The sequence below is a fragment of the Cygnus olor genome, chromosome Z, assembly GCF_009769625.2.
Source record: "Cygnus olor isolate bCygOlo1 chromosome Z, bCygOlo1.pri.v2, whole genome shotgun sequence".
NCBI classification, from domain to species: Eukaryota; Metazoa; Chordata; class Aves; order Anseriformes; family Anatidae; genus Cygnus; species Cygnus olor.
In genome coordinates, this window is record NC_049198.1 from 73,353,807 (window position 1) to 73,366,277 (window position 12,471).

A 12,471-nucleotide genomic window follows, 5' to 3' on the forward strand; every position below is an offset into this window, starting at 1 on the left:
GAGGTTGTAATCTTAAAACTGTGGTGTCTGGGTTGTGTGAACGCCAGACCAAAAGAAGAAGAGTGAAATGAATGGCTTGTTGCAATAAATTTATGTTGTGATGCGGGATTGTGCAGCTGTGGTCAGATGGTGAATACAGATAAGTGCTTCCTTCTCCTCTCTTTTCCAAACCCTTGTCTGTCTGGCAGTTCTCAATTTCTGACCTGCTGTCCATCCGGTTACACTGACACCAGACGCTGCCTCTGTTAGTTTAATGTAAAGAATATACCATAGCATCTCTCACAGTTGTGTGGGAACCAATTCTGGATGCAGGAACTATAAAAATATGTTTTACACATACCGTGTGTGAAAAAAGCATGTAAAATACTTATCTCTTTGTGACATCAGTAGCATTGGAGACAATATGTGCCTGGCACAGATAAACAGTTAAAAATGTGTGTGCTACAGTAACTGCAGTAGAGGTGTGTGTTTGGCCAGGAAAGGCAGGTGTAACCCTCCTTCCACCAAGCTGTAGGCATCAGGTGGATGGATGTTTCTGCAGAATCAGGCTTCTGTCTTTGAACAGATGTGTTTGTTAATCTTCCACGTATCAGCTGGTGCAGTATTGCTGCCTTCCTACGCCAGAGGTGGCTTCCAATGCAGTAACACCTGTGTGCTTTTTATAGTGGTATTGCCACTGCATATTCATATCCATGGATGCTTGTAGTCAAACAGCATGTGATTCCAGTCGATTGGTAGTTGTACATGAAATGATGATTGCAGTTTACCTCTCCCTTCCTAGATGACAAGGCAGCTTTAACCACTTCCAGAGAGACTGTGCAAGCAAGGTGTATGCAAAGGAAAAGTAAAGAGCAATCATTTATTACTTCATATGCTCACTAGATAGCGAGGGCTCATGACCTGCCTGGCAAAGCACTGCTATTGTTTTTCTTTATATGACACATGCTGAGTCTGTGCTGGCCAGGCAGTCAGATGGGGAAGGGCTGTCTTCACTTCCTTGGATTGGCTCATCTTGGATGTTTCTGTCCTGCTTTTTTCTTTGAGTTATCACCTTTTCCTGTTAGCATTTTTCAGCCAAATTCCTTGAGCTGCTAACTTAATACCATTGCAACAACTCAACTTCCACGTGTGTTTTTATTTTTCATACTTTCTTTCACAGCTTTATTTCACATGCTTTCTCACAACGATTTTCTCTATAAGATGAGACAAGGTCATACTGCTGTGCTGGCACAGACCTTGGATCAAAGACAGCTGAAGACTGAGGGTCAAAATAGAGCTTGCAATAAAAGGCCGAGGATTACAGTAGAGACTTCTAATGCTATCTGAGTTGTAGGCATGGTACCTGTCTGTTAACACTAGGCTGTGTTGTCGGCTTGTCAAATGGGTGATCCCCTGACTGTGTGCAGTTCCAGGAATTTTGCAATTCACAGCTAACATCAGAGCTAGTTGTTCTTTCTTTTCCATTGTTTTGTGACTGTGTCCTTTTATGTTCCCATGACCCAGTGTGTGTGATTTTCATGATCTTTCTTCCTAGTTACTGTTGCTCCTAAACACCTGTTTGACTTTCTTCCTTGAAATGTACATGGGGCACTTTTTAGAAAATGTAACTTACCAGATACAGAAACTCACAGCATAGTCTCATCAGTCGTGTTTTGTGCCCTCATGTGCTTAAAAAACTTATGTGGAGAGGTAGTCTTTGTATTTTATTTATTTTTTAACCAATTTTATTAATACATGATGTTGTGATGTAATTTAGAAGGAACTTTGATGGAAGTGAAGCTCAACTTATTGGTGTTGTTCACTGCACTTAATAAAAGGCTGAATCCATCGCCATGCTTGCCATACAGAAGTAAACAAAGTTGTAAAGCTGAAGTTGTTTGGCTGACATAGGCTACATAATGTTATTCTAGGTGGTGAACAGTAGAGCAAGTGGGCTCAAAGCCTTAACTGTTAAGGGGGTTAGAAATTGTAGTACAGATTTTCTGTTTAAGAACAAATAATTTTGGGATGTTTGCTGTACTTGCATGGTGCTGACTGGAGAAGAAATATAGTTTCGGTGCTTGAGACAGCAAACAGACTTGTACTGAGTTGGTTTATTTCTTGATTTACTGTGGATTTTTGAAACATCATTAATCTGTCTGCACTGCAATTACTCATCAGTAAATTGGAATGGTAATTCTTTTCTTAAAATGTGGCTAGTGTAGACTGCCAGGTTTTTGCAGCCTGGATGTCTCTTGATGTGTTCTCATGATACGAGAGAGGTTTCCACCTGAAATGTCTAAGAACTGTCATAAGAGAAGTTGACTAATTGATGGAAAATCTTTTTCTTTCATGAACTTTTAATACCAAATAAACTGTATTATATTACTTCTTTAATACTCTTGTTGCGGTTCCTGAGACTATTTACTGCAAGAGCAGTCTTTAGCTGTATTGTGAATCTGAGTCAGGGTCTGAGAGGTGATGAATTTATTTGATGATTCTTAACTATTCTTTTCCATCTTTTATCTACAGGAGGAGTCACGCTGTGATCTTAGTCAGTTTTCCGCATCCCTTAAAAGCTATGAAAATACTTCAGATGCAAATCTTAATAAGAGAACCAAAAGCATTTACACTCCGTTGGAACTTCAATTCATAGAAATGAAGAAACAGTATAAAGATGCTGTGTTGTGTGTGGAATGTGGATACAAATACCGCTTCTTTGGAGAAGATGCAGAGGTAATTTTTGTCAGGATTTTGGAAAGATACTTGCATTGTGTCAGTGTCGTAGTAGGTCTATGGCCACTTCCAGAAGGAGGCTTCCTGGGGGCATGAATTGTATGAGTGTTTTTAGTACTTGAAAATAAGATGAAAAATCTCTGCATACTTAAATGTCAGACTAGCCATTACGCATACACTTTAACCAAAACAGCGTCTATTATTTTGTAATCATAAGGTAGCGTTTGCTGTCCTGCATATTGAGAACTTAATAATGGGGTGCTACAATAATTACATGGCAGACTTAAAGCTGAAGCAGTTCTACAGATGAATTCATTATCACGACACAGATCAAGATCTACTAGGAATATTTCAGATTTGAAGACAGTGAAGCAAATGATGTAGAGTAGATGAATCGATACAGCCTGGGTGCAGAGAACATCTTGGATGCAGCTCCACGGAAAATAACATGATGTTACATGTGTTCAGTTATGAAGCATATTCAGATGCTGCATCCACACATGCCAGATCTGTAGGAACTGGAAAATACTTCACAGCAAACAGCACTTGGAAGTGATGGTTCATAAATAGCTTATGCACGTTTTGTCTGTGGTCTGTGCCAAAAAGGTTGCTATCAGTTTACCCTTTGATCTGTGGTATTTCACTTAATACCACTGAGAAGCTTCTCTTTGCTTGGTTACTGGGAATTAATTAATTCTTACCAAATTTCGTTTTCTTAGAAATATTTAGCCTCCACTTCTGTTTGATAATGATGTTTCAGTATTTTAGTTGATTACCTAGCTTAGCATCATTAACATTGTTCTGTCTGCATTTTTAGTATTGTAAAAAATATTTGAAATTTTGTTGAGCTGCGTTGCAGAAACCATGCATGCTCTATTTGGGTCATTTATCTCACTTTGGGAAGGGTGAAGGTGCAATGTAATAATCTGATGTGAAGTCTGTGATACTGAAGCCCCTGTTTGTAACAAGATGTTAAGACAGGAAGGTGAAGGACCCACCATGCTGAGCTTTTTCCTGTCATGTTTTCATTTTGACAGTGGACTTCTCATTGTAAATGTGAATTGGTATTGTCATAGAAACAAGCTCCTGTACTGCATTTTGATGCGTTTGTGTTTACGGAAGTTCTGTTGTGACTGCAGCTAGTGTGGATGACCTGAACTACTTACTGTCTGACTCTTTTTCTTGTACGTTGCAGATTGCAGCTAAAGAGCTAAACATTTATTGTCATCAGGATCATAACTTTATGACTGCCAGTATACCAACTCACAGATTGTTTGTCCATGTGCGACGACTTGTAGCAAAAGGATATAAGGTAATCTCTGGCTTTTAATTAAATGCTGTTCAGTATAGGATAGCATTGAAATAACTTGCAGTTTTTGTACCAGAGTCTTATTTGAACTGAGAAGTTGGAAATGTATTAGTATGTGTTTCTGCGAGTAAAATGGCTAACTTTTCCTTTGTTGCAATTTCTCTATTCTAGTGAATGCCATATAATTCAAATTGATTAAAGCTTCCTCTGCCGTTTTAAAGAAAAGTAGCTTCATTTTTTCTAGAACGGTTCTGGAACAGTTCTTTTAGTTATTTTTTTATCCAGCCTTTGCACTTAGTAAAGGTAAATATGTGTACTCTGTTTGTTTTTCCTCATCCCAGACCATACTATTTTTTTCCTCTTTCTGTTTGTTGTTGTTCCCTTCCCTATAACTTTGTGGCTTTCTATTGACACCTCCCTCTTTCTGCTTATCAGAAGACGACTTGTTGAATTCAAATTGATTGCAGCAATCATTCTCTGGCAAGTGATGAACTCTAGTTAATTTGTTTCAGAATATGGCAGGAAGCACAGAGGAAGAAGTTGAGAGGGCAGTTTGAAAAGGATAGAGAGAGCAAAAGAAAAGGCTGTGGCTTCCTTATCTTGTTAGTAGGATTGATGCTAGCCTCTGCCCTTCCCATTCAGCTTTAATGATGCACTTGCAGTTTGCACATCTTAAAAAATCAACAAATTTATTAAAAAAAATAATCATTTAAAATCAAGGAGCTAATATTGTTTCTTTTCTGTGTGTCTTTAGGTTGGAGTAGTAAAACAAATGGAAACTGCAGCGCTGAAGGCTGCTGGAGAAAACAAAAGCTCTCTCTTCAGCCGGAAACTGACCGCTCTCTATACAAAGTCTACACTTATTGGAGAAGATATCCTTTTCAAATGAATTTGTTTCCAGAATCTAATCATAGGTGTATGAGATACTATAAAACCAGTGTTATCACGTGGACAGAACATGGGTGCTTAGTGGCTGACAGGGAATAAAACCCCTTTAATTTTATGTTGTCATGAAACATCATCCAGACTTTACAAAGAATTTACTCAGGGATTTAGTTTTGTTGTAAAACAGCAGAGATTGTGTTTTCTGTAGTTGTTTTTAGACTTTCCAAGTCTGCAGTGTTCCTGAAGGTCTCATCTTCAGCTTTGTGTTTGACCAGAGAACTGCAGCATTAGTAGTTCATAACACTGTCAAGGAAGAAGAATTCACTGTTTGGTATCAACAATTTGCTTTAAGTGAAAAGAAGGTACTAAAACCACTAGACTGTAAAAAAATAAAACTAGGTAATTAACTCCTGGCTGTCGTAACAAAGAAAAAGCAAAAAGGAGATGAAAGCATCTTTTGACCACTGAAGTTGTTTTCTTAATTTGTTTCCTTCCAGTTTTTGTTTTCCTGACTTCTGCCTTGTCTCTGTCATGTTTTTTCTGTAACATCTCGAACTCGTATTTAATAGATACTGAGAGCTAAAAAGATTGTTAGATTAATGCCTGTCGGGTTGCACTTAGGGCACAGATCAGGGAAGCAGATTACATAGTCCCAGGATTTTGACGTAGATTTCTAGTGTACATACAAACTCTCTTGCAATGACTGGCAAACTGATGAAAGCAGGCTTAGCAGTATGACCCAACATGGTGGACTGATATGCAACAACTTTCTAATGAAGTTAACCTAATGTTCCTGCTAAGATGTGAACTTTTTTTTTAAGTCAGTCTATTGCTTGTTTTTCAATTGTTGCATGTTAGTGCATTTCCTTCTTTCTGTTAGGTGCATGTGGTTTGCAGATGTGAAGTTAAGGTGAGCAGCCCATGTGCAGCATCAGTTGGTAGTTTAACGTTTGACATAACTGCTCTTCCTTGAACAGGGAGACCCACAGAAATAGTTGAAGATGGCCTTTGCCTGAGCTGATGAAATCTGCATCGTTTAATTGCATGTAATATGAACACAACCACTGACTTCAGTCCTCCTGCTGACGGTCATCTGAAATTCACTGAAGTGATAGCAGGAGTTAAACTAATAAAAGGAAAATAAACCTTCAGTCTAGCAGGCTAATACAAAATTTAGTTGAGAAGGACTTAAATCTAGAAGGACCTCTGAATAATCCACACAAATCTGTGTGCAATGCTGTTGTTCTGCTTCTTTTTTTTTTTAACACTTGATACATGTGAACCCTTTGCTGAAGCTAGACGATTCTGTAGATGTTGAAGAGGTAACAACTGATGTCCCTGATAACTACCTCCTCTGTATTTGTGAAAATGGAGAAAATGTAAAAGACAGAAGGAAGGGTGACGTTCTTATAGGCATTATGGTAAGTTTCACAGAGAAATGAATATTTTAGGTTTTTAATATATTTTTCCTTAGGGGTGAGTGGTTGTCTTCCTATATTCAAGATTGTTCTGTGCTTTGTTTTTTCTAGTTTGTTTGTTTTATAACAGGGTCAAGTATAGGTAAGATATCATCTGTGTTTGAATTGTGATGGCTTAATAGCTGAAAACTACACAATAGGTTTGGACTTGATAGCTGGATATTCCCAATATTCATACTGCAGGAATAGCAATATAAGTGATAGTTTTTTGCTGCCATATTGCTTGAAAACATAGCTGTGTTTCAGCCAAATACAAGAAAGCTGTTAGTTTAGTAACTTTCGAGTATAAACATTTTTAGGGACAATACTTTAAAGCATGTGAGCAGTTTTTTCCTCTACAAAATAACTTTCTATAGAGGAAGAGACTGTTTCTATTTTTACTGTTTACACTTTGTATTTTCTTTTATGGTAAAGATTGAAACCAGAACTGTTTAACTGGCAAAACGTAGTGATAACTGAAGCCCATTCTGTTGATAGTTCATTAATTTGAAATTATTTTGATTGTAGTTGCATTTGAATGTCACACTGCAGCTGGGAGAGAGCAAAAAAACCGTGGGCCAATATGACAATTAGTTTCCATGCTGAATTGCATGTACCTTCCATAGGCTTCCAATTGTGTAGATTTGCATACTTCTCAATAGTAGTAAGAGTTGAGCAGTGGTGGACTGACGGTAACGAGAGTACGTTTACATTTCCAAGGTATCGTTGTGATTTACCAGCACAAAGTTGTGATAGTCTTTTGATCTTGCGACTGTATAGATTTGAAGAACGTAATTGCATTTTTTGATCTTCCACTTCCTTTAAGTGTGAGGGTGCTATGCAACTTCTGTACTATATAAAAATTTTTTTCTTTCTGGCTTAACAATTTGAGTTACTGAAATGCTCCCTGAAACTTTAAATACCCAATGTGTATATATTATTTTATTTGACAGGCAGTCCAACCAACTACAGGAGAAGTCGTTTTTGACAGTTTTCGGGATTGCGCATCTCGCTTAGAATTAGAGAGTCGGCTTTTGCGCCTGCAGCCAGTTGAACTAATACTTCCATCCAGCTTGTCAGATCAATCTGAAAAGCTCATCAACAGTATAACCTCCATGAGGTATGTTCTATAGGGATTTTTTTTCTTTTGTTTTTAATTAAATCTAAGCTATTGATGGGGTTTATATCCAGAGGCAAGCATTGATGTATAGTTCCCTAAAAGCCCTTTTCAAAATGTGTGTAGTTTGCTGCTGGGTTGAAAATCCTCTGGATCCTACTGAGTTCTGAACACTCATTCTTTACTAGTATTTAGACTGAAATTCAGGGCTTCTGTCCCAGGCCTGTGAAAGATTAGCGGGTCTAAATGTTTTTTGTTTTCATTTAGATCATCTTGATCCCACACTCCCAGTCACGTGTTTTGTTGTTTTTTTGGCTTTATTTCAGAGCTGATGCACCCATCTTTTGGATGCGAAAGTGGTGCTCTGTGTCTGCTGTTGTTTGTCATAGTATTAATATCTCTAAATGGCATGAAATTTCTTTTCTATTAATGTAAATACATATTAAAAAAAACTTTGCAACTGGTATTCTATTTTGCTTGTGCTATTACACTATCTTGAATTTTAATACAGGCTTGGAAGTACTGTAACCAATCATCCATTTATATTTTGTGTTCTCTTTGTGTCAAGGGTAAAATGGTTAAATGTTTTCAATGTTTGTTTTACTGTGGTATAAAGCCAAAATAGGACATAATTTGTAGCATGACAGATGAAGGGAATAAAACATTCAAAATCTTGCAGATACAATTTTTGTGGGAAAACAGCTTTGTATTTTTTTTTAAACCACACAGCTCTTGATTGTAGAGAACCAGAACAGAGTTTGGCATTTCTATTTTGAGTGAAATAATCAGAAGAAATATGTTTCCTTTTACCTGTTAACAAAATAGGAGCTAAAGAAAGTCAAAGAAAAATGAATGTATTGTATAGGCACAGTTTTGTGTTAGGGGGAAGATACAAATGTCAGCACTTCCCATATTGTAAAGACAGACAAATGCATCACCATCCCATGGACGGTAACCACCTGACAGATTGTCAGCTTTCTACCTTGACTCCCTCACTTAAACTCTGCCCGTGTCACCATCTTGTAGCTTTCCCTAATGCTGCAGACAGTTGATCAGCTTAATCAGTCTGCTCCACAGGCATTCCTTTCCCACCTGCCAGCGTAATCCTTCTTTGTCTCCTTCTACAAGGAAAAAAAATAAAAAGCTGACATGAAGTAGCGGGTAGGCAGTCTGCTTTCACGGCACATTGTAGGAGCTCGCATAGATGTTGCTATGCTCAGCTCTGAAGGGCATGAGTGTACCAGAGGCCAGAGTGGGAAGAGGGACTGAAAGCTTGCAAGTCGGTGTTAGGGATCTTAAGAAAATGTGGCCTGTGAAAGTGGTGTATTCGGCATCGTTCAGTGGCACAGCGATGCTTACCTTTTGTAGTGAAGTATGCTCTTGTCTTCTCTTCACTCAGCTCCTGTGTGGACTGCAAAGCCATAAGGAGTTGAAAAGGTCGATGCCTGACTGTAGGTGTACTGGGCAAGCAACATCAGTGTGTTTTCTTGCAGTGCGGTGGTTTGTTAAGACTTGGACAGAAAAAGGAAGTATTCTTCCTATCAGATTAGGAAGGAAGAAACTTTCCAGTTGCCAACAGATGTACATTTTTGCCCTGGTACTCCTGTTACTTTGATAACGTTCCTTTTGCAAATACTTACAGAGGAGCATGTCCCAAATATTTCTAAATACACCAAGATGAAAAACTTTTTTTCATTGTTGTTAGTGTTGTGTACTGAGAATTTAGTGGAATCTGGAAGAAAGCAAAGTTACGTAAAAAACAGACAAAGCAAGCACGTTTCTCAGAAACAAGTAGTTGTATGCTAAGGAAGTTCTGATGTAGGTTTGAGATAGCGGTTGTAGTTTTTTTTTTTTTTTGATCATGCACAGCTAAAGGTGTTAGATGGTAACTGTTCATTTCTATTAAGAACCAAAAATATATCCCAGTAGTTGATTTTGTGAGCAGATGTTAGTTTATAGGTTTTCTTCCCCTTTATGGTAACTATCCGCAAAAACTTACTAGGTGACTCGCTGGTCTAAATGTCTTTAATTACATTGGAATGGTAAAAAATAAAACACATTCCTTCAGTATGCTTTGGTATTCTCGTATCTAAACCACTTGTTTATCGATTTTCTCATGTCAAAGATTTAACCGCTAGAGGGCCCTGAAGTATTTAGTATTAATTTAAGTGGTTCCAGTATTCTTCTTTCTTCTGCTTTGAACTATGCTCTGGTTTTTATATAATTGCTATTATACAGGTATTAGTTTTGTTGTTGCACATACCGAATGGTCTAAAGTATTCAGTTATAGTTGTGCATTAACTTGGAATTTCATTCTTTGTCTGCATTTTTTTTTTCTGATAACTCCCTGTAAGAAGCATCTGTTAGCTGGGAGAGGTTTCATTACCAATTTTTAGAAGACCTTTCTGACTAAACCCGTTGGAACTGGGATCTTGTATTTCATGAAGGCATATCATCTCATTGTGCGTTTATAATGTAGTGGAAAACTGGTGAAGTTTAAAAAAAAAAAAACAAAAACAGGGTATGGATAGGAGAGAAAATCAGTCCCAACAGACAGACAGCTTGGAGTGGTCAGGAGCAGGTGGGAGCAGAGATGAGTCTTTCTGACTGTATGCAGCTGTCTTGTAAGAGTTGTACCAGGAGTTGTCTGAGTAACTTGGGGGACAGTTTGCTTTTGGATATTGCATATTAGATCAATGTGATGTGGGCTAGGTCTCCTGTACAGAGTGTGCTCAAAGATAGTTGGAAAACAAACAAAGAAAAACTTGTCAAGATAAATGACTGGGCCTTTATGGCAGCAGACATGGTCAGTTTTAATGCCTAGTTGTATTGATAGCGTTGGAAGTATCTCCTTGCTTTCTGTGTTTTTTTTTTCCCCTCTCTCTTTTTAATAATATAAAAAGACCAAATGTGAAGAGTATATAGCAGTGTACTTGTCTATCTGTCTTTAGTTTACAAATATAAAACGTACATAACGTGCATATTTCTTCTGTGGGGCTGTGCTTCCCTCTTCCTATTCTTCTCTTTTTGTTGCCACCACAGCTATGTCCAGACTCACCTAATCATTCACAGTATTTACTGGTGCTTCTATTTTGGTATTGTGTACATTTTCACAGCCAAATTTGCATCAAAAGAACACACATTACAGAAATAAAAGAACAGCTGAGGAGCAGGGTACTGTTGTTCTAAATTTGTTTCTATTAGAAACAAGAGCCAAATAAGTCACTGAAAGTGTTTTAGTGTCTTAATATGGTTGATAATCACTGAGATTGTATTTAAGCCTAAGGAATGCATCATTATGTTAGAAATTATTTCTATGCATTAATGTAAAATAGGCGTAAAGAATTTTGAGTCAGAAATGAAAGTGTCAATAAAAATACACATTTGAAAGTGGCCTCTTTCTTCACTTTTGAAATTTTATGAAGTGCAGCAATAGTAAATGTTTGCTAATACTGCAGATCAGTGGAGAAAATATTTTCACATATTTATATGTGGCTGAAAACAGGGTCTCGCAATGGGAAGAATTAAACAAATTTTATAGTAGGTTAATAAATGACTGAAGCAGCAGAAAAGCTGTTTTAGGAAGAACAATCTCAGAGCAGCTGTTTGAGCTGTACCCAAGAAAGCAGTTTGCAGAGTAAATGGAAGATACAGCCCCAGTTCTGAAGTGCTCCGTGTCCAAGTTAGGCATAAACATTAATGTAATGAACACTAAGTAAAGTTAAATACTTAGATGTTTGTATGATTTGTTCATAGAGTGGAACTTTAATTCAGCTAGTACAAAGCTGCTTTACTTAAACTGCATTCCTGGGGGAGAGGGGGCAGAAGTCTCAGCGTTAAAATCAATAGGTTTGAATTACCACTGGTTTGAAAGAAGCTAGATTCTTTTTGTAAAGATTTTGCTTAGTCATTTGGATCAAACTTTGGTGTTCATTTACCAACTTAGTAAGATTTAAAAAATAGTTTAACTTGTGTTGTAGATATTTTTGCAAGTTACATGTTTTTCTGTGTAAACTTTCCCCCTTGGTACTTTAAAACTCATGGAAACAAGTGTTTTTAAATGTGTGGCGTGATTCATGTTCATTTTCTTCCAGTTTATTGCTGTTTCAGGTGGTAAATGAAATGGTCCTCTTGCCAATGTCATGGGAAACATTGTCCATAAAACATAATCACTAGAAAATACTATTCAAGGACACTGAACTTCAGGTCAGCTTTGGTGGCGAGCCTTCCTTCAAAAGCAATCCTTAAGTTAAAAGTAGGCTATGGAAACTGGTTCAGAACAAACTGTTCTGGCGGGTACTGTTCTGTTCCTGAGCCGTTAGTAACATCTGTTTGCAAGAGTTGGCCTGGCTCAAGGAAAATATTTTAACGCTTTTAGTTTCCTTCTTTCTAGAAAACAAAGAAAAGATTCTTCCCTGCAAATATATACGTATGTTTTTACAGGAGAATGCCATGTTTTGTACTGCATGCTCTTCCTTGTCAAGGGTCAATACCTCCTTAACACTGGCTGCATTAGAAGTTGGTCTGTACTGGTCTTCATGAAATCATTTCCCTTTCAGTCACTCCTGGTCTTCTCACATACCCACCTTTTGTTTCTTTGAAAAATGCTCTGCTTCTGTCCAGCAAATCTTAAGATGCTCCAGAGCTTCTCCTTACATTTTTTCCATTTGGCCTTTTTATGCAAACACTGGTAATGTTCTATTGTGTCACTCTTTGAGAAGTATTTCACTTTGAGCTCCAAAGCATCATTCCACCCAAGTCTGCACTGTTTCACTATTTTTTATTTAAACCTGCTCTGTCAGATATCTGGCCAACAATGTAAAACAGGGATGGTATGGTAACTAACTTCTTGTCCATGCCCCCAGATTTTTCATGTTACTCTGCTTGCAGACCATGATGTCTTCTTCCTATTAGGTTGGGCCTGTAGTAGGGGAGGCAGTTTTGACACAGGCTTTAATCATATGCTGCTTAATTTATACTGCAGCTAG

General features: G+C 37.7%; 1 protein-coding gene across 2 annotated transcripts in view; it reads left to right on the forward strand.

Annotated features, from left to right (window-relative positions):
- The window catches only part of MSH3 (mutS homolog 3), a 113,588-nt gene that overhangs the window by 3,406 nt on the left and 97,711 nt on the right, over positions 1 to 12,471 (forward strand). For both annotated transcript variants that reach the window (XM_040540627.1, XM_040540626.1), the window contains exons 4-8: positions 2,512 to 2,715; positions 3,911 to 4,027; positions 4,779 to 4,896; positions 6,185 to 6,330; positions 7,320 to 7,486. In XM_040540627.1, coding sequence (XP_040396561.1) covers positions 2,512 to 2,715; positions 3,911 to 4,027; positions 4,779 to 4,896; positions 6,185 to 6,330; positions 7,320 to 7,486 — 752 coding nt within the window. The remainder of the gene's footprint in view (positions 1 to 2,511; positions 2,716 to 3,910; positions 4,028 to 4,778; positions 4,897 to 6,184; positions 6,331 to 7,319; positions 7,487 to 12,471) is intronic.